The 23,842-nt window shown below is 37.8% G+C and overlaps 1 protein-coding gene across 3 annotated transcripts in view; it reads left to right on the forward strand.

Annotated features, from left to right (window-relative positions):
• The first annotated feature begins 736 nt into the window (after positions 1 to 736).
• Positions 737 to 23,842, forward strand: part of LOC139721801 (uncharacterized) — a 185,128-nt gene continuing 162,022 nt past the window's right edge. Inside the window, exons 1-2 of one of the 3 annotated variants that reach the window (XM_071633125.1) lie at positions 737 to 1,111; positions 7,041 to 7,105. In XM_071633125.1, coding sequence (XP_071489226.1) covers positions 7,060 to 7,105 — 46 coding nt within the window. In that variant the 5' untranslated portion in view covers positions 737 to 1,111; positions 7,041 to 7,059. Of the gene's footprint in view, positions 1,112 to 5,817; positions 7,106 to 23,842 lie in introns of those variants that run through there. The other 2 variants (XM_071633124.1, XM_071633123.1) reach the window with 2 other exon arrangements.

Here is a 23,842-nt window from a genome sequence, read left to right on the forward strand (position 1 = left end):
GAGGATTGGTTTTGCTAAAAGTGATTTTATAGATCGTCATGATATACAGGTATTTCCGGCTACAGACATGAGGTATACCCACATTTCATAATACAGCGGCTTCATCACAAGAGTAAAATAGAGTGTGACAGCATATAGATAGTGTTATTCTATAGGTCTATAGTATCTTGGGGAAAAAGTCCCCCCCCCCCCCCAAAAAAAAAAAAAGAAACAAACAAAACACAGACAAACAAAAAACAAAAGCAACAACAACACAAAAAGGGTCTGTGGTATTGCCATACGCTGTCAGCGTGGAATTCATCTTACAGCTTTTACAATATACATGTAATTAAATTTTAGAATGAAAGATGATTGATAATAATCGTTCAGGTTAATCTTTAACGTGTGCAAATATATGGCTCTGATAAATGCATAAGGCGAGAGTATATAATGCATTTTGACATTGTTGTCACAAGCTCTTGAACTAACTCACAATTTTTTTTTTCGTGGCGAAGAAAGGAAGATCTATCATGCACACACACTCACCTTTAGTAATTATGCCATCTTGCATTTAAAGCCGACTTTTAGCCCCAAAGAATGAAATTGGTACTTTGGTCGATAACAGTTCAAACCCTTGATTTATCATGCTATGAAACATTTGAAGTCATTGTCATGCACTATCTATTTATCAATATGTAGGCGAGCAAATTTGTATAACGTTGTACCTTGAACCATGTCTCCTGCGGAAAGTCAACGGTGTGATATACTTGTGCGCCACGTAAAAATTTCTACACGGACAATTTGATAAGTTTGCAGCAAGCAAAATTAAATGGCTACGTCGCTGGTTTGAACCACGCGTTTACTCCCCTTTACCCTTTTAGAGAAAAGAATCCCATTCACATCAAGGCTTTACAGTGCATACAGGGTGTTCGATTTCCGACATCGAGAATAATGATATAATACGTCAGAATTTGACGGGCGTAGCGATTTTAAAGTGCTGTAGGATAACCTACTAACTTGCATGTTTTAAGCAGTCTGAGATTTTCATAACCCACAGCGATGGATCGAAGATACAACCTCGTTCTGCTCCTGATAATGACTTCGTTAGTCTTCTGGGGCCCCACTGCAAAAGGTAGGCTTACTTGTAACATTACTTAATCGGGCCTGTAGGCCTAGACCTAATGGAGCAACATGAAGCAAGAGAAACTTGGTAAATTCTATTATGTTTATAAGAGGCTCAGATACCAGAAAAGATTGACATCGCTTATTCTCTCAAGTACATGTTTGCAAGTATTTCAGATATAAAGCTTTTTTTAACATATTATTATTTACCTTTTTTTGCGTGTGTGTGGCAAATGACAAGAGAGAGAGAGAGAGAGAGAAAGAGAGAGAGACAGAGTAAGTGTAAGAAGAATAGAGTGGGAGCACTCAAGTATTTCTTTATGTTTGGTATTGGGTGCAAAGTGTTGAAGTGTCATGAATTAGCAAAATAAAAAGGAAGCAATACTCCAACATTAAAGATATTGCATGACCGCATCCTGACCATTAATCTTCAATGCCCAATTCCACCATCCCCAAACCTTAAGAGACAAAAGCATGTCCATTATGTCATTAAGTCTGATTAAGTTTTCTCCCCCCCCCCCCAAAAAAAAAAACAAACAAACAAAACAGAAGATTTGTGCTCTGTATTCATGCCATTTGCTTTGTGTAACATGGGGAAAGAGTAACAGCATATGAAGAGTTTGTTCGCGAAAACCGATAAGTCCATTTTTGAAGATTTTGAAGTACGGTCTCTGTCATAAAGTACAAAATAATACCTTTTGAATGATATATTTGTCACTACAGATTATAAAGATACATTTTTGAAGTTATGGTCAAAAGAAGCAAAAATTTTCTTATTATTCTCTTTATTTTTCTTGACCTTTAATCGCAAATATCTCCATTTGGCAAATATGGACTTATCGGTTTTTGCGAACAAACTCTTCATTATATTTATACGATTAGAAGGAACCAACAATAGATATGCAAGAATATTAATCTCGTTGCAGAATGCTTAACCCTAGAATTAACCGACTTGTTTAGCAAAGTGTTGACAGAAAGAAGTATTTTTCAATTATGGATTACTTCTTCTTAAGATATTGAGAGATTTAAACTCATACAAAGTTCATTGCAAGCATTCTGCAAACGCGCTTATTTCTTGCTACATGCCAAACAACACTCAGATGATCGATCCAACCACAACAGATTACCAACTGTTAACATGCTATACACTCGCATCATTGTAAAATTTGGTAGTGCATTTTAATGGTGTATATTGTGCATTCGTGATACAAGTACAAAGATTTCCAGTTGTCATAAGTAGGCGTTTACCTTTACATGATAATATGTGTGAGAGACTGAATACTGCCCTAAACAGAGAGATAGTTAAGAATGAACTACCAAAATGGCCAAATTGTTGATGATCCATTGTCATGAATGCAGAAATACATAAAGATATATCTGATTACGGACGAGAGAACAAAACATTTATCCTTGTTCACAAGATATTGTATTGTGCGGAACAATAAGTGTTTTGTGCTATGGTCAACGGAAAACGGAAGAACACTTTCAGTCAACTCTATTCATAGGAACAGTTGCATCAAGTCACTGAAATTAGGGGAAATTTATCAGACATTTCAAAAGTAGAAAATAAAAAGGAGTAAAAAAAAAACACACAAAAACAAACAAACACACAAAAAAAAAACAACGCCTATATGATCATTTGCCATCACGAGCCGTGCAGACGCTTATTGATTTTTTTTTTTTGTGTGTGTACACATGTCATATTCTGTTATCAATACGCTTCTATTAATTTCGCTGCAGTTGTGTGATGTCTGCTCCTGCTGAAATATTTCCCTCTTTGATTTCTTTTTTGTTGCATTAGAATGAGGGTAAGATATATACGTATAATAGGCCTATGCCTGGTATGTCCGAGGATGAACTACTGTTATAATGTCTGCTGCCCTCTGTGGACAACAACAATCACATTTTTATCAACATGAACTCGTGGTTTTAAACTTTCCTCGGTATTGCCCAGTCGGTCACAAGCTGTTTGAACAGGCAATTGAAGTTGAAGATCTTGTAGCTAATGTCGACACGCTCTCGTGGGAGGGCAACAAATAGGTAGAAGTGAATCGTGCTGCTCACAGCAACCAGCGGTGGGAAAAAGGTACTGGGGGAGAATAAAGGCAGAAAAGAGTGGAAAAATTAGGATCTCATGGCTTGATGGTAGAGAGTCTCCAGTTCAAAGTCCAACCAAATGTTAAGTAACACTGACTCTACTTGATCTTGATGGACACTCACATGTTTGACTTTGTATCAATACAGCTGGCTGCCTTCATAATTAGATCTGGAATTTACCTTTGTTTTCTGGGACCACAAAAAGTTAATGAATGCTTGTAAAAACGCAACCAAGATACAGATGGTCTTACACCTGCCAAGGATGAGCTCATTTTGCTGTGACATGCATTTCCCACAGACACCTCTCCAAGAAATACTCAGGATGAGTTTTCAACAGGATGAGGACCATGCATTGGGGCAAAAGGTACAATGGCTGCTGGAAGGGTCTTGAGCTATTTTAAAGGACATCAAGATTCACAGTCTATGGCCTTATCCTCTCAGCTACATGTACTACGATACATAGTTATGTGTGAATGCATAGCTCACCTAACAATAAACAGACAAAAGTGAGTACAAAAGCAGACAAACACGCAAACAAACAACCATACAAATACTTTTTGGACCAACTCCATATCAGCACTGAAAAGTTGCCCAGTTGCCCTATTATAAACTTCAGATCCTCTTGGATACTTCCCGAAGACAACACATCCACACTCTGAAGGATTTTTGTCTTTTGCATGGTGATTGCCATTATTCACTTACAATAATAATAATAATAATAATAGCTGGTTTTTATATAGCGCATTTCACACTTAAGTGTCTCAATGCGCTTTACAGACTATCTTCCATTTACAACTGACAATAATGGCAATGGTTGAAGTACTTTGCAGGATTTTTAGATTGTGGATATTTCCAACTAAGCAAGAATCCGCAACTTTATGGAAAACTTCTAGACTCAAAGATGCTACCCTTGGCCCTACTTATGTATTGGTACTACTCTTATTTGAAAAATACCATGGTATTTCTGGTAAGCACTGAGTATGAGTACATCTCCTATGGGGAAAAGACATGAATACCCTTTTTAAGAACTCATGCATTTTGGGCCAGCTCCTGGCCTGAGCTAAATTGGCCAGCACCAAGCTTAAAGAAAGACATTTCTTTTCCCAAAAGAAAATCATGGTCTCCACACCTCAACAACTCTAGGAGGTAGAATCAGACCAACGTATCCCAGAACCATGACGACTTCACCTCTGTCCTCTTCTTCTCCTTTCGGTTGCAAAAATTCACCCTGTTAGTCTGAGAAATCATGTTTCCCTGTCTTGGTTGGCATTATTTTTTTTCCTCATCATGTTTTCATATTTTGTGAATTGTTTTAGAAGGCATTGCGAATTATTAAAGGGAAAATCCCTTTTGTTTGCATAAACATGATCATTTGTGACCCTGCACCTCAAAACAAACAAAAAGTCGCCAGACATGAATTTTTAGTTAAGACCATATTCTGAAAGAGCAGACTTTAAGCTTTAAAATGATGTATAACTCAAATCAAATGGACTCTCCTAACCTATCTAAATATTGGAAAGAAAGCACAAACTCAGGAAAAGTGTGAACTGAGAAAAGAGGCTCTGAAGTACAGTGTCTATTCAAGCGCTTAATCTTTACCAAACCGTGCTGGCTGTGCGATGAAACGATGGGACAAAAAACAGGAAGTAAACCACCAGAGTAACAACAATGAAAGTACAGTAAACCTCGGATAAGTCGACGTCGAGTGAGTCGAAAATCACTTAACTCGAAGCAAAATAAAAAGTCCCGATTTTTCCCTATGCATTTTCTCTAAGAAATATTTGGATAAGCCGAAGTACGAGAGTCGAATTTCGGCTGTGTCGAAGTAAAACATTCAGTCCCTTTTGTACAAAATACACGTAGTTTACATCACTTGAGCCGAAGAAGATTTGTCTGGCATTCTCATGACATTTAGAGGAGAACAAAAAAATCGGCATGTCGCAGAACCCCGTCCCTGGCCTGCATGCTGCAGGTAAGCATGCACACTCACCGTACCGGTATGCACGCATGTCGAATACGTATACATGTATACATGTAGGGTATACACACAGCACATCGATCCATATACTTTATCCATACACACAGCACATCCATACTTTATCCATGTCAAGCCAGAACTCCTTGGTCAACCAATCGCTGCTTTAATATTTTAGTGACAGGCCAAGTGGGCGGAGCTTGTTTGTGCGTGCCCGGCTGGCTGTATAGTTTTGTTCAGTGGAGGTGGGATGGGCCTGGGAGAGTGTTTGTCTCAGGGTAGGTTGACAGAGATGGCTACCTACATTGTATGTTGCACCATAGACATAGCATATGCACATTGCCACATTAGCGCAGACATTCTCAGAACTACGTTTAACTACTAGTATTGATACAAATTCCATGTTCAATTTAGAACAAAATAAGAACATTATCTTCAAGAACAGACAAATTTGAATGCAAACACACACACGCACGCACACACACACACACACACACACACACGTGCATGCAAATGTACTATAATACATGTACATAACTGTGAGTCGAACAAAAAATCGACTCTCGCGAGAGTCGAATTTCACTTAAGTCGACGCATTTTTGCCAGTCCCGAGAGCTTCGACTCATGCGAGGTTTACTGTATAGTCAGATTAAACTGAAATTAAGCATGCCTCATTAACACATTCTGACCATAATTGACGCCAACTTTCAAAGCAGTAGCACTATCCTTTCAAAAGTTGTTAGAGTTGAAAGTGAAGAATGTGGACAAGGTTTTTCAGAAATGAAAAAGGGATTCTAAAGACACACCTAATCACACTATTCTACCAAAAATGTTCGAGATAAACTGCAAAAAAAAAAAAAAAAACATACTTTCCTGCCCGTTTTATGATTCCAAATTTTAGCATAATGTAAAAGAAGACCCGCTCTTTCAGAAAATATGAAAAAGTCAAGTTCGGCTAGATTGACCCATTTCACTTATTTTCAGTCCTCACGTAAATTCAAAGTGTGCGACTTTATGTTCGTTTTGAGGTGCACGGTCACATTTGTTGTTGTTGTTTTTCCTTATACAAAAAAATACATATAGCCTCAAAGTTTCTCAATATAGAGAAATGCTCACACATGGGTCTACTTATGTAGACATATTTGAATAAACAAGCAAACAAACAAACAGACAGACACAGTACAGAAGTATGCAAAAATAGTGTCAATCTGTTTAATAATATCAAAAAGAATTTAACAAGTCTTTATTTCCAGCAAAGTGAAACATGACTTCAGATACCTCTTTCAGATACCTCTTTCAGAATGACCCAAGTCCTGGACTCGGGTCATTCTTACATTCATATAAATCTCATTCTTACATTTCAGCACTTCTGGAGGTAATAAGGATATACACCAGATTGGTCCATGCATAAGCTACTATTTGCCATGTCAAACTGAATTTGGTCGAAAATTGAACTTGGGTCGTTCTTATATTCACGTCTTCATATTTCAGAGCCAATTGTATTGGATGAAGTCTCCCGCGAAATAACAATGCTTTTGCTAAGATCTTAAACCACAGAACGCGCGACATATGTATAAATAGAGTTCGACAGATCAGCAAACAGCTGGTGCAGCCAGCCAATATAGTCGCAGAGTGGAGAAGCGCATTTACGAAATACGAACACTCTTTGTATACAGGAGAATCATGTTTGTTTAGTAATTCCAAAGGGTAGGTTACATGCATGTGCCAGTCTTTCGACCTATTTTGAGAACTGTGATATTTATGACCATTTGGCAGACTTACAATGTAGCAGACATTACAACTGTAAGCGTATATCAATTTTGTTCAATATGCACTCTTTCTGTCTTCGACTACTTATCATGGAAAGAAGTTACCATCTTGTCTTGATGCTAACATTGACCGTTGACGTCTTCTGTGGACCCTTTGCAGAAGGTAAGTTTAATACACGATTTCGAGTCCAGTCCTGTGACACTGAAAAGGATTGATTGAAGCGACAAATGCACACAGAATATCACTGAACTTTAAATGAGTATAACCATGACGAAGCAATTCATCTTGTTTTGCTTTCTTCTTTCTTTCTTTCTTTTTTTCCGAGGGGCAAGTGTTACGTTTCGGTACGGAAGCACCGAGGCAGTGGGCAATCTTTTCCATTAATGTGCATCAGATGAAAACATACTAGGGAAAACGGAACACCAATAATAGATTATACACTTATTCAGCTTCTTTTTCCATGTGTTTGTGTTATTCTGTTTTGCATATTGAATCTTTTGTCTTGTTCGTTGTTATCTTATCTAGTCATTTTTCTTTCTTTTTACTCGCTCAAAGCCGGAAATATCAAAGACATCAATGTTTGATGTGACAGAAAGCGAGAAACATTCAAATCAGGATTATGATTATGATAAAGATCGATTGCCTTTTTTAACTTTAATAAAGAAAATCATCATAATGTTGATACATTATGTACTATATATTTGATTAAAAACCCTAACATGGCATGTATTAAACGCTTCATTCTGGCGAGGAATGCGCAAGAATATATATACACTGTATATAATAACACACATAATTATATATATATATGGGTCAGAATTTTGAACGTGTACAATTGAGCCAAAACAACGCCAAATTTCAAAAGTTATAGGAATTTGTCCAAATCGTTCATCTTACCTGAATGAGTATAACTGACGCTTTAATATGAACCCAATTATACGAGGATTTTCCCACAGGAACAAGTTTTTATTCATCACGAAAATCAACCATGTCCAGACAAGCGAACGTCCGTGAGGAATAATACTGCACATGCATTTGAATATCATTTAACATAACTTGCAACAATCTGATTCAGTTCAAAATCATAACGAAGTAACTCAAGGGATATGTGTATGTGTTGGCAGAATAGTAAGCTTGTACTCCTAATCAGTTCGTAATGGTCGACAACCGATGATTTAATCAAATTCGTTAAATTCGCTAAACACTTTCTCCAGTTTACGCGCATTTTACAGAAACTCAATATTTCGACATGTTATGTCACTATCCCATACTTTACTCAAATAATAAGATACTTTTTTTTTAAAGATGTATCTGATCTAGGCAGTCCAACAAACATAGCTAAGTTTTCATCACGGAGGTTCGCATATCATTAGCTCACGGACGTTCGGAACAAACAAGATACTGAACAATGCAGATCTCTGGAGTTGGAAATGCATTTTATTCACACCAAACAGCGATTTCATGTCGAGAACAAACTCCTCTGCAAAATCCTTAATAATCACTACCAACTCTAAGTTATTAAAGCTTGTTTATCTGTTCATGTTGAGGATCAAAGAAAACACCCTTTTTTCATCCCTCGTAGATGAACGTACAAGCACACGTGTAATCTCAGTGACGTAGTCCAACTGATGAAACATTACGCCTTGTGGCTAATATGTTCCATCAAGCATAATATCAGTGAACTCAGTAATTATAACGACTACTATTTGTAAATTTATACAAGGTTAAATCAATCAAATGAAATGTTATGCTTTGTCAGTTGTAAGCAGGCCATCGGTTACTGAAAAAAAACCCAATGTTTTCCACACACATTGCTTTCATTACCATTACCCAAATCAATTAGATGATATTTTTAGCCACATGTTTTATTATAACTCTAGATGTCTTAACTGGAGATCGTTTATTAACCCACGTTCTTATGAAAACAAAATGCAAGAAGATTGATTTGAGAGTTGACTGATTTGAAAAAAAAAAAATGTAACGCTCCCATGCAATCGCGATAAAGTGCACGTCTTTTGAGAACGAATATATAAAATTTCGTAATCACGAAAGCAAAGATTCAGGTCCTAAATTTGATATATGAAAGTCTACAATGCAAACTTTACTCATAATGAACACGGTCACTGCTGATTATGACAAAGAATTGACAAAGAAAAACAAAATAAATGTGCTGAGTTATCGAAATGAGGAGAAGCAAATTAACAATCAAAGCCTCCAGATTTAACAAACCACATAATAATCGTTTTCACCTTAACGAATATCAGGCCCATTCCACTTTTAGAAGAAAACCTAAAGAAGAGTGAACCTTAATGTTCAATTTTCGGATTAACACATTTCGGAATAAGAATATTCTAAATAAGGATTCTCTTGAATTAATTACGAACTTTTTTTTCCATTTTCGGAATAACATACTTTTCTAATAATGAATCCCTGGAATTACGGACATTCGGAGTAACGAATCTTCGGAAGAGCGAATGTATCAAAGTGCGATCTTAAACTTGTTACTAAATCTTCACTTTCTTAACATGCGTTTTCAAAGTAAGTACAAAAGCACAGACAATCTGACGACTGAGCTCCCTGCCTCTTAAATGCAAAAAAAAAAAAAAAAAAAAAAAATGCAAAAAAAGAATATGGCGACCGATGCTTCCGCCATAATGCATGATTCTCCCAATAGGTGTATAGTACAATGCCTTCACAATGTGTGATGACAGTTTCACATAACTGGCAAAATATTGATATGACAGGTTTGTCAGAAATGTCTTGAATGTTCACTTTCCTCAATCTGGGTTTGCTATACTGCCCCCCCCCCCCCCCCCCCCAAGGAAAAACGCAGTATCTACATCCAGCTCTATTTCTAAACAACCGAGATATTCACCATTTTATATTTTGGCCAAACCCCCTGGAAAATATACTCTTTTGAAAAAATCCTTCATTGTGGAATTTTAGTCTATCTAGCTAGCAATTTTCCTGGAAAATATCATTTTGTGTTTTTCTTTTGTTTTTAAGTTATTAATGAAAATGTAGGTATTTTGGAGAAACCCCACGCAATTCTCGCTATAGCCAATGACATAAAAAGTACCCGGATGTGGCTTTTTCGTCAAGATTTAGTGCACTTGGTAGCAAGGGCACTTCCGGCGCGGGGCATAATTTGCACAACGCTAGCGTGCGCGTACGTGTACCTTACCTATAGCGCCGCGTCGACCACGGGTACAGTACTCTCCGCATAATCGGGTATCGCTTAAACGGGTACTCCGTTTATTTGGGTAGTAAATTCAAAATCAGTTCCAATGCACATTAAAACTACCTGATAATCGGGTTGCCTCTCCGCATAAACGGGTAAATAATTGTCTTCTAATCTAATTTCTACCCACATTTTATCTCAGAAATAACACTTTAGGAAATAAGGAATGTCAAATTTTCCGCGGCTAATCGCATTCTCTGCTCAATTTGCAGAGAAGACCGATCTATTTGGGAGTGATTAAACATGAAAACACATGTACCAGTATATACCGACTTGTCACACCTAAACGAACATTACACATGTAGCTGGCACTCACAACTGCATAGACAGACAGGAATTGAACACACTTGCGCTCATCCCTTGCTCCGCAGCAACATTCACAATACGAGAAGCTTGCAACAAAAATCAGGCCATGCACCAGCTCCATAATTTTGCTTTTCCCCGGTCACTTCTCGAAAAGTAAACCGACGTTCTACGTGACTAGTGTATACGCAAAGAGATGGGTTCATTTCGGAAAACGCGTGCATGTTAGCGAAGAGTCTATAGTCAAACGACAAAGTTTTCTGAAGATTTATCTGTCCATAAAAAGAGTGTAAATTATTGTTCGTGACTGAGAAAGTAACGTATGTATAATGTGCCGTGCAAGCACGCGTGTTAAGCATACAGTGTAGGTGTTTGGTGCACTGCAAAATGCATGTACTTAGGCCTACATACTAGTATTGTGTGTGTCAATATTGTGAGTGAGACGTGTTCTTCTGTTAATCGGGTACTCCGCTTAATCGGGTAAGAAACGCTCTGCTCGAGTCTACCCGATTATGCTGAGAGTACTGTACTAGTACAGTAGGCCGCTGTACCACCCGAGCCAGCGAGTGGCTAGGCCTGTCATACTTGTACACTACATAGTCCCCGCCGGCGGCCGGCCTTGCATTAGCATGCACCACACTGCACGCAGCGCATAAGCTAACACATACCGGTACAGCGTACTGCTTGATCATGCGATCGATGTGCACATCACAGACCAGTCATCTCTGCATACACTGAAAATATGCTGGAAAATATTCACCCACCTGGATATCGTCATGGAATACCCATCTTTTTTTTTTTTTATTTGTTCTCTGTCGAAATGTCGCGAACACAATCGGGAACGAACAGTGATCTCGAACTTATCCTATCTCCGAAGCAACTTCTTCCAAGTAAGTACGTACAATGTACGTAGGCACTAGGCCTAATACCTAGTGCTACTACCACTACTAGTAAGTCGCGCGTGCACGTACTGCGCTGTGGAGTCACCCGCAAACTTCACCCACGCGGCCACGTCACGTCTCGCATGCCAGTATAAGGGTCCTATTTCTGTATATTTTTTTTTTTCATTTATTGTCGTGCGAACAACACATGGCAGCTTCGCAGCAACAACCAATAGTCGTTTTAACATTGATGTTACTCAGATGGTGGTTTACGTCCTGTTTTTTGTCCCATTCATCGCACAGCCAGCACGGTTTGGTAAAGATTAAGCGCTTGAATAGACACTGTACTTCAGAGCCTCTTTTCTCAGTTCGCACTTTTCCTGAGTTTGGGCTTTCTTTCCAATATTTAGATGGGTTAGGAGAGTCCATTTGATTTGAGTTATACATCATTTTTAAGCTTAAAGTCTGCTCTTTCAGAATATGGTCTTAACTAAATATTCATGTCTGGCGAATTTTTGTTTGTTTTGAGGTGCAGGGTCACAATTACAGAGCAACCGGCAAAGTACTTACATATGAAACAAATAACAGTGTCTGGTAATTAAGACTAGCTTTGTAGATACTGCGTTTTCCCTTGGGGAAAGTGCAAGTTAAGTGTAGATACTGCGTTCGGCAGTTACGGAAAAGTAGCTTTCCAAACATTTTTTTTTTTTCATAAATCTGAATATGTCATATGAACAAGGATTGCCCACTGACTATATTTATGCAAAAAAAGTGAAAATGGACAAAAATGTCAGATACTGCGTTTTTCCTTAGGGGGCAGTATAATTGTCTAAGAGTGCAGGTACATATATTTGACGAATTGAGGATTTTTACTTGACGTCTGACCGACCCTGTTATAAGTTTATGCATTGAGTAATTTTCAAGGTATGAAGTAAGAGTGAAATTACAGTAATGAAAATATGTTTTTTTTTCTCATTTAAACCTGACCTTTGATCCTTAACCTTTGACCTTTGACCTTCTGGCTGGAAATTTCCCAGAGAATCTCCAAAGTTAGATAATCCATGTATATATCAAGTTTTAGAACTAATGATGCAAACATTGCATATACTTGTATATGAGGGAAACAGTAACATTTTGTGGAGTTGACCTTGACCTTTGCCCCCTGACTATTGACCCATGACCCCAAAATTCCCTAGATAGTCCCTGCCAGTCAGTACATGCATATGTACCAAGTTCCATGAAGATATATTGAACCATTTGCGAGAAAAGTGACATTGCAACATTTTCACATAACCTTTGACCTTTTGACCTTTTGACCTAATGACATGAAACTCTCTCTGGAGAATCTTAACACAGTAATACATGTCTACACTCAGTTTCAATAAAATACCTTTGGGCATTGCATAGATATTAGGGAAATAGCATTTGACCTTGACCTTTTGACATTTGACCTCTTGCCAATGTCACTAAAATTTCCTCAACTAATTGCCCCATCATACATCATCCTTGGACCAAATTTGGTGAAAGCTGCTTCATCCAGTTTTGAGTTATCACGTAAACATATACATTTTAGGATTTGACCTTGATCTTTAACCTTTGACCTCGGTCCGATTTCACTAAATAACTAATCATGTAATTGTCCCATCATGCATCATCTCGGACAAAGTTTGGTGAAATTTGCTCAATCCAGTCTTGAGTTATCGCGTAAATGGATACAATTTCATGATTTGACCTTGACCTTTGACCTTTGACCGATTTCACCAAAAATCTAATCGAGTAATTTCCTCATCCTATTTTATACTTGGACCAAGTTTGGTAAAATTCCAGTCAATATTTCTCAAGTTATCGCGTAAACGAATGCGGACGGACTTACGGACGTACGTACGGACGTACGGACGGACGGACAACCCGAAAACATAACGCCTCCGGTCCCACTTCGTGGCGGAGGCATAAAAACATGTGAGACAGAATTGCAAATTAACATTGCTTTTCATTGATGAATATAAAAAACACAATGTCATGATGAACGGATGATTAATTTTGCGTGTTTTCATCAGATAATTGTATACTCCATTGTTTTTGTTCCTTTATGATGAAATATCGATGAATAAAGAATAAACGAAAACAACTGCTAGAGAGGAATTCGGTAAACGGGAGTGCACTGGCAATTATTTTCTCTATGTGTTGGAGCTCAATCCCTTCTCCGTTTCTTTTCATTTTCATTCAACTGCTTCCACGTTGTTTTGAAAAGTTTAAGTTTCTCTTGACACATGCCCATTACAGACTTCTTCCGTCATTTCATCCTTTTCATTCCAATATGAAGAGTTTGTTCGCAAAAACCGACAAGTCCGTTTTTGAAGATTTTGAAGTACGGTCTCTGTCATAAAGTACAAGATAATACCGTTTAAATGATATATTGGCCACTACATATAAAGGTACATTTTGGAAGTTATGGTCAAAAGAGGAAAACGTTTTCTTATTATTCTCTTTATTTTTCTTGACCTTTCGTTGCATATATCTCCATTTGACAAATATGGACTTATTGGGGATTTTTTTCGAACACACTTTTCATATATTCTGAATGTGACTGTGTAGAACTTTTCGGATTTGGATTGGCGTTTTTGTTTTCTTCTTGGTAGCAGTATGTCCAGGCTAGTTAGGGAATGTGAGAAAAAAAATCCTTGTGATGAGAAAATAAGGATGTATAAAGGCATAGAATAGTTGAAAATTACAGCGAATATCCGTGATGGAGACCAAAACTGGATGTATTCTGTTTGAGATGGCAGGTACCTTACTCAAAAGATGTACAAGGGGAGCATCTGTCACTTAAACGTGACATTGTTCCTGTACATCCTACTATGTCATTCATGGACTTATTCTACCAACGAACATCCGTGAGCAAAACGTTTTCCTTTTGTTATTGCAGGTAAATTGAATGCTAAACTTTATTCACTTTGAGGTATGAAAGACTCAATGATTTAATAATATTTTCACATGACATTAGCTTATCGCACAATGATATAATTGTAATTATCAGAAATTTCCTTTCTCAGACCGAACGTCCGTGAGCGCAACTTTCAGAACCCATGACAGTGCGAAATGTCTCCAAGACATCATCAGAAAGAAATGTAAATGCACAAAAATTACAGATTACGTAAAATTCTAGTTTCCTATTACTTGGTGTTCAGTGTTTAGCTGTCTTTGTATAATTAGATGGAATACAAGTGTAATATTGCAAGTCAATTTTGAGCTGTTTGTTCATCATGATCACATACGGCCTTAAAAATTCTGAAACTACTGCTCTAAGCTCATTGTTTACCTAGTACAACAGTATAGTTCGTTATTTGAACTGAAAGTTTTATAGAATAAAGGACACTTTCGAGACAAGTTGTCCTTATTGGTAGGATTGTTTACGTCACGGACGTTCGTTCTGCCACTAGGGTCATATTCCAGGACGGATAGCTAATCGACAGAGCATACGTTGTCTTCCTTACTCTTCCAAAATTTCGAAAATGTATTTCCAATGCAAATTATTAGAATTTTGACAACCTTCCTACAAATATATTGCTCAGGGAGGAAGTAGAAGGTGGAGTTTCAGAGAAAATATACACTGTTTGCTTGGTTTTCGGTAAATTGTAGAGTCGAGAAAGTGCAGACGAGCACCAGTCCGCTCCAAACATGGCATGCAGCTCCTCTTCTAGAAAGCCAGGGGTAAAATGTACCTGCTCCATCAAAGCAAGATGGTGCCTCACTCGATAACGTTTTAATCATCATGGACGTTTTTTTTTGTGTGTGTGCTTGTTTGTTTGTTTGCTTTTTTTTTTTTTGCTTGTTTGTTTGGTTTTTTTTCACGGAGGTTCGTCTGAAAATGCAATTTCGGTTCGCATTTGACAAGGGATGAGCAGAAACTCAAAACATACATATTACCATGTGGCTAGATCTCAGTTGATTTCGACTCAGAACAATATCGTCAATAACTTTGGATGGGCTACTTTAACTTTATTAGTTAATAGCGGACGCATGTCCGTGACGAAAACTGACGAAAAATTTTTGCATAAAAGAATGTTACATCCCGTGTACAGCCAGCAGACGTACAATTTCTGCAGGATATGTACATTTAGGTGGAACAACAGATTGTTGTTTACATTGCAGTTGAGACAACAAAATAGAGTTTGCAGCAGCGAAAGAGATAGAAGCATCACGGACTTTCGTCTGTTAAGGAATTTGATATTTCAATTGTCCTCTATAATTGTATACGTGTTCACAGAGTTCTTATGATTTTGTAGTACATACCAGTAATATGTCAGATCCAGAACACGGTCAGATGATAGATGCCACGTACCTTAAGAAGTCATATCATTGGTTTGAAAAACAAACATTTATTTTGAAAATAGCATTTTTACCGTATTTTACGCTTTAAGTCCTTGTTAATTGCAAAATATCATTTAAAAGTAAACCAATCCATATATTTCCTGAAAGGAAATTTACCAGGCTTTGAGATGACATGAAAGAAACTGGTTTCTTAGATCATCCTGGTGTGTTCTAAGGGAAAGAGTGTCATAAGGTGCGAAAATTGGCAATTGTACATCGTTGAAAATTCTCACCCATATACATATATAATATGTGTGTGTGTGTGTGTGTGTGTGTGTGTGACCCTGCATGTGACCCTGCATCACACACCAACAAAAAATCACCAGACACAGATTTTTAGTTAAGGGCAGATATTGGAAGAGCAGAATATAAGCTGCATAATTCAATTCAAATGAACTCTCCTAACCTATCTAAATATTGGAAAGAAAGCAGACACTCTGGAAAGGTGTGAACTAAGAAAAAAAGCCCTAAAGTTAGTAAAGGGTCTATTCAAGCCCTAAATCTTTAGAAACCGTGCTGGCTGTGCGATCAATGGGGCAAAAACTATGGGGATGTAAACCACACTTTTCTATTGGTTTCATGACCCCAAACTTATGAACAATGTAGACGAAAAACAGTTCTTTAGGAAAGTATGAAAAACTCATGGTTGACTTGGTTGATTTGTTTCGACTTCTGAGGTCCTCACGCAAAATCAAGGGCTGCAATTTTGTGTTCGCTTTGTGAATCAGATGCACAGTCATTCGCACGCACATTCACCACCATCACACATCATAGTTTATTTTCCCCTGCTATCTTCTCAGCAGAATATGTATTGTTACCATCTAGTACGTCCCTATCTTTTCCTCGGGCCGGCCATCTTTTCAAGCATACTTATAATGGCGGCCTTCTGCATAATCGATTCTTAACTATAATATTGTTATTGTAATCACTGATGCATAGACATATATATTGTATATCATATCATTAATTTTCTTTCATTTCGTTGTTTATGCAAGTCAAACGACTCTCTGTTAAATTTACTTTGTATATTTCCTACATGTTCATGATTATGTAACTTATGTATATCGTTGTTTACGCAAGTCAAACGACTCTGTGTTGAATTTACTTGGTGTATTTCCTACATGTTAATCATTATGTAACTTATGTATGTTGATTTGCAGAAAATAAAGTATTTATCAAACAAACAATATATATATATATATATGTATATATATGAAGAGTTTGTTTGCAGAAACCGATAAGTCCATATTTGCCAAATGGAGATATTTGCGATTAAAGGTCAAGAAAAATAAAGAGAATAATAAGAAAAAATTTGTTTCTTTTGACCATAACTTCAAAAATATACCTTTATATGTAGTGACCAATATATCATTTAACCTGTTCCATACGGGAACCTGGTGGCCTGTGTATTAAGTCTATGGGGATTTCAGAATTTAGTACGGAACGGGTTAAAAGGTATTATTTTGTACCTTATGACAGAGATCTTACTTCAAAATCTTCAAAAATGGACTTATCGGTTTTCGCAAACAAACCCTTCATATATATATATATATATATATATATATATATATATATTTGTAGATATCACATACATTATATATATGTGTACATATAACTAAATAAACAATTACATATATATATATATGACCGTGCACAATAAAACAATCAAAAAGTCGCAAGACATGACATTTTAGTTAAGAGCGTATTCTGAAAGAGCCCGCTCTTAAAGTCAAATTTGTACATTGTCTATTCAAGCGCTTAATCTTTACCAAGCCGTGCTGGCTGTGCGATGAATGGGACAAAAAACAGGATGCAAACCACTAGATTAACAGCAATGAAGGGATTATCAGATTAAAAAGAAATTAAGCATGCCTCATTAACACATTCTGACCTTAATTAATGCCAACTTTCAAAGCAGTAGCATCATTCTTTCAAAAGTTATAGGACTTGAAAGTGAAGAGTGTGAAGAGAAAATGAAAAGGGGACTCTGAAGATACACTTCATTACACTATTCTGTCAAAAATGTTCGAGATAAACTGCTAAAAACACACTTTAATGCCCGTTTTATGATCTCAAATTTGAACATAATGTCGAAGAAGACTTGCTCTTTCAGAAAATATGAAAAAGTCAAGATCGGCATGGTTGACCCATTTCACCTATTTTCAGTCCTCACCTAAAGTCAGTGTGTGCGACTTTTTGTTCGTTTTGTGATGCACGGTCACATATATATATATTACATGTATACATATATATATATATATATATATATATATATATATATATATATGAAGAGTTTGTTCGCAAAAACCGATAAGTCCATTTTTGAAGATTTTGAAGTACGGTGTCTGTCATAAAGTAAAAAATAATACCTTTTAAATGATGTATTGGTCACTACATATAAAGGTACATTTTTAAAGTTATGGTCAAAAGAAGCAAAACAATTCTTATTATTTTCCTTATTTTTCTTGACCTTTAATCGCAAATATCTCCATTTGGCAAATATGGACAAACACTTCATATATATACATATATTATATATATATATATATATATATATATATATATATATGTATATACTAGGTGTTTCAAAAAACATTTCTCACTTTTGATTCTTAATAATTCAAAAACTATATATCAGATAACACTGTCATTGATATGAATGATAGCTGAATAGTGTACAATTTGGTTGAAGGTGGTTTAAATATGAAAGCATGAATAAGTTTCATGAAATCCATGATTAATTTCACAGTTAGGTTCCAGACTTTGCTCTATTTTCAACCCTCTGTACAAAATTTCACTTTGCACAGGGGTCAATGGGTGTGTATGGGAGTGTGTGGTTAACACCCTGACAATGCTCCTGAACAATGGCCAGGGTTTGAATGCTTCATTATTCATTCATGAGAAATTCCACTATCACAGCTAGTCTTTATTCAGCCTCTGGCAGTATCTGTGTAAAGTAAAACGCCTGTCGATACTGTCGTTGAGTCGCGTCAGTGCTCTCCCTACTTCTGAAAAACAAAATTACAATGAATACCTTCTGTTCTATTGTAAACGTGGTGACAGGAAGTAAAGAAAATCAATTAGAGTATACACTTGTGTATAATTATGGAGCCTTGAATAAATCTAATCTGAAACAAATCGCCCCAATGATAAATGCTGCTGAACTCTTTACCAAAAATGATCTCTTTTTATCGAAAAAGCGAAAAATTTGTCAGACTATTTAATTAGTAGACAGTTGTATTAAAATGAGGAACTTTAGATCATTTATGCTTATTAATATCCCAAATTTAGTAATATGTCAGAAGCAAAATTTGAAAATGATTGCCAGCTGGAATGAAATGTGGTGTTAGCAAGCTTTTTACCGTGCATGAATTCAGACTAGCAGTGCCCAGGGCAATCCACATGAATTATCGATTAAGCATTCATGTGCCAGGGAGTGCCAGACTGACGCCTAGTCAACAGGTGGTTCAGGCATGTCCATTGTTCAGGGCCATTGTCAGCACACACTCACATACACATCATTGGTTCCTGTGCGAAGTTCAATTTTTGTACAGAGGGTTAAAATTTGACCAAAATGTGAAACCTTGCTTCAAAATCAATCTTATATTTAATGAAACTGATCTATGCTTTCACTTGCAAATCACCTTCAACCAAATTGTACACTATCCAGCTATTACTCATATCAATGACAGTTTTATCGAATGAATAGTTTTTGAAATATTTATGATCAAAAGTGGAAAATGTTTTTTGAAACACCTAGTATATATATATATATATATATATATATATATATCATATATATGTTGTTACGACCAAAATAACTCTGAGAATGATCGCACAAAAGAAACAATCAACTAATGTTCAGGCGGTTTATTAACGGTGATATTTTGGGTACAGACACGTAATCGGTTTTCACATCAGTACAATAATGATCACTAGAAACAAATATAAGTCATTCATGGAATCACTTACATGTATTCCAGGCAAATCCTAAATCACAAAGTCCCTACAGTTCCCTGGCAGTGTCCAGATACGATGTTCGATGCACAGATGAATGATCCGCAATGCACCGATGAATGATACCTCCCACGTAAATCCAGGGGCGCAGGTTGCGATAATCCTCGGTATAAATCCGGGGTAAAGATCCAGGGTATATGTCCACAGTGAAATGTGCAGAATCCAACGTTGTGATGACCACGTCCAGTCGATGCGTTGAATGATGATTCACTTTATATTGTCCAGCTATAAGGAATCCAGCCCGTCACAGCTTTGCCGTAGCAATGTCCGTTGACATTAAAATATGGAGTCTATCTCCAATGAAGGCACATTAATTCTCTGCAGGCAAAATGTCTCCCAGGCCTTATCTCCACAAACGTAACAGGTCAGCAGGTAACACAGGACTGACTATAACAAGTCGCTTCAGAGCCAGAAGTGACGTAGCTCTCAGAGCAGTGGTGTTAGGTACTCTGCCTACTGCAGAATTTCTCTGGCTTATATACTATTCATTCACCCCCTTCTAGCACATTCTGTAACTCTCTCCAACCTGGGGCCACCCACCTGAACATTCTAGCAAGTCCTAGTTCCAGGAATCCTGGATGACTCACTGCATAACATCATTGCCAAAATTAACTACCAATCACATAGGGCTACAGGGACAGTGCCTCACTCAACCAAACATGTAAGCACTTCGTAGAACATTCTGGAATGGGTGAAATCATTCTAGATTGAGTGAGCTATAATGTATTTCCTGTTACATGCATGTACTGTGTAGCTACATTGTATATCACCTAGAAAATTCTCCACTGATCTGGTCAGCCTGTATGTACTATATGTGACCCTGCACCTCAAAACAAACAAAAAGTCGCCAGACATGAATTTTTTGTTCAGGCCATATTCTGAAAGAGCAGACCTTAAGCTTTAAAATGATGTATAACTCAAATTAAATGGACTCTCCTAACCTATGTAGATATTGGAAAGAAAGCACAAACTCAGGAAAAGTGTGAACTGAGAAAAGAGGCTCTGAAGTACAGTGTCTATTCAAGCGTTTTCTTTACCAAACCGTGCTGGCTGTGCGATGAATGGGACAAAAAACAGGAAGTAAACCACCAGATTAACAACAATGAAGAGATTATTATATTGAACTGAAATTAAACATGCCTCATTAACACATTCTGTGCATAATTAATGCCAACTTTAAAAGCAGCAGCACTATCCTTTCAAAAGTTATTAGAGTTGAAAGTGAAGAAGGTGGACAAGGTTTTTCAGAAATGAAAAAGGGATCCTACTAAAAGACACACCTAATCACACTATTCTACCAAAAAAAAAAAAAAAAAACACTTTCCTGCCCGTTTTATGATACCAAATTTTAGCATAATGTAAAAGAAGACCCGCTCTTTCAGAAAATATGAAAAAGTCAAGTTCGGCTAGGTTGATCCATTTCCCTTATTTTCAGTCCTTACGCTAAATCAGTGTGTGCGACTTTATGTTCGTTTTGAGGTGCACGGTCACATATGTATACCACATAGAATGTTGTCCATTAATCTAGTACACCTGTGTACATACACATTAAAACAACCATGCATGCACTACATCATACATGTACATAACTACTAGTGTGTACATTTGTGACACCATCCCCCATGGGAAAAAGAAAGCCTTGCTGTAGCAAGGGTTTCTTTTACCTTCACAATTTCTGATTGTTATTTACAACGAATGTGAGGTAAAGTCCAAGTCAAGCAACAATAATTACATACTATCACATGCCTTTTGAATAGCTGTATTAATTCCATGTTCTCTTTTCATGGATACCATTTACAATGATATTGCTTGGATTCTCGGAGCTTATACAATCATATCAAACTGTTTTGCACACATTATTTGAATATGCTAAACACATACAGTAGAAATGATATGCAGTGAAAACTTTTCACATTTGATACTCTCTTCATGATACACTCTTGACAGAGCATCGGCAATTACATTGTTTTTGCCTGCCACATGTTTGATTTTGAGTGAATATGGTTGCGTCATCATGCTCCATCAGAACAACCTGTTCTTCTTCATTTTGAACCGGTCTAAAAAGACCAAGGGGTTGTGGTCAGTATAGACCGTGATCTCCCCTTTGCTATTTGTCAAGTACACTTCGTATTGCTGGAGGGCAAGGATGAGACTGAGAGCCTCCTTCTCAATTGTAGAGTACTTCTTCTCGTATGCGTTCAATTTTTTGGAGAAGTAGCTAACTGGTCGTTCAATGGCTTCTTCATCTTCTTGGAGCAAAACTGCTCCCACTCCTACATCGCTAGCATCTATTGCTACCTTGAATGGCTTTAAGAAGTCAGGAGCTGCCAAAACAGGCTCATTAGCAAGGACTGCTTTTAGTTTCTCGAAGGCTCTTTGACACTCATCAGTCCAGGTGTACTTTGCCTTGCCCTTCAGCAGGTTTGTTAGGGGAGGGGTGACTACAGTGCTGACATTCGGTACAAATTTCCTGTAGAAACCAGCCATGCCCAGAAATCTGAGCAACTCCTTCTTGGATTGGAAGATGGGAAAGCCTAGTATAGCCTCTACCTTGGCTTCTCTTGGCAATACTTGTCCCTGACCGACTACATGCCCGAGATACACCACTTTGGCCTTTGCAAATTCACTCTTTGCCAGATTAATCACCAATCCGGCCTCCTTGAGTCGATCAAAAAGTTGCCGCAAGTGTGTAATGTGCTCCTCCCACGTGTCACTATACGCTAGGATGTCATCAATGTATACTACACAGTTGTCAAGTCCGGCAATGATTTGGTTTGTCAGCCGTTGGAAGGTGGCCGGAGCATTTTTCATGCCGAATGGCATTACTTTGCATTGGAACAAGCCATCTGGTGTAGCAAAGGCAGAAATCTCTCTGGCTTTATCGGTCAAGGGCACCGGCCAGTATCCCTTTAGAAGGTCTATTTTACTGACATACGCAGTATTTCCGACCCTGGCAATGCAGTCTTCTAGTCTGGGAAGGGGGAAAGAATCTGTTTTCGTCACGGCATTCACCTTTCGGTAATCTATACAGAATCTTTGAGACCCATCCGGTTTGGGCACCATGACGATTGGGGAGCTCCAACTGCTTTACTCGGTTCTATTATGTCTTTGTCTAGCATGTATTGAACCTCTTCCCTTACTTTTTGCAGTTTGCTCGGATTTAGTCAGTAAGGGTTTTGCTTGATAGGGTCAGCATCTCCTACATCAACATCATGTACAGCCAGAGGGGTGCAGCCTGGTTCGTCCTTACACAATCCTTCGTACTCATGTAACAGACTAGTCACATCTTTCCTCTGATTTTCAGGTAGGTAGTTCAGTGCCTCATCTACTTTCCCTAACATCTCTGAGTTAGACAACCTGGCACTAGAGGGCTCACTTCCATTCTCATATTGAGCTTCTCCCTCTTCATCTACTTCTTCTACTACCACCTGAGCTACGCCTACCGGCTGACTAGCCTTTCTTTCATAGTACTCTTTCAGCATGTTTATGTGACACACCCTCTGATCTTTGCGTCTGTCTGGAGTACTGATCACATAGTTCACATCATTGAGTTTCTTTTTGACACAGTATGGGCCGCTGAACTTGGCTTTCAGTGGTTCACCTTGTATGGGCAGCAGTACAAGAACTTTGTCACCTGGTTTGAAGGTTCGGGCTTTGGCATTTTTGTCTGCCTTTCTCTTCATAGAGTCTTGTGACACTTTCAAGTGTTCCCTAGCTACCTCACAAGCCTTTGAAAGCCTGTCACGAAACTTTGACACATTGTCAAGTAGGTGGACCGCATCATCCTCAGTCATGAATTTCTCTTTAATGAGCTTCAGTGGGCCCCTAACTTCATGACCGTACACCAACTCAAATGGGCTGAAACCCGTTTGGGGAGTCCCTCGTTGCAAACAGCAGGAAAAGGATGCCCTTATCCCAATCCTCGGGATACTCCTTACAGAAAGCCCTAATCATTGTCTTTAGGGTCTGGTGGTAGTGCTCCAACGCACCTTGGGATTGGGGATGATAAGCTGACGACTTCAGCTGCTTCACACCCAAACGATACATCACCTCTTGAAATATGCCTGACATGAAATTTGACCCTTG

The sequence above is a fragment of the Diadema antillarum genome, unplaced genomic scaffold (genome assembly GCF_040938485.1).
Source record: "Diadema antillarum isolate AM-2024a unplaced genomic scaffold, OU_Dant_1.0 scf00000150, whole genome shotgun sequence".
In the NCBI taxonomy this organism is placed as follows: Eukaryota; Metazoa; Echinodermata; class Echinoidea; order Diadematoida; family Diadematidae; genus Diadema; species Diadema antillarum.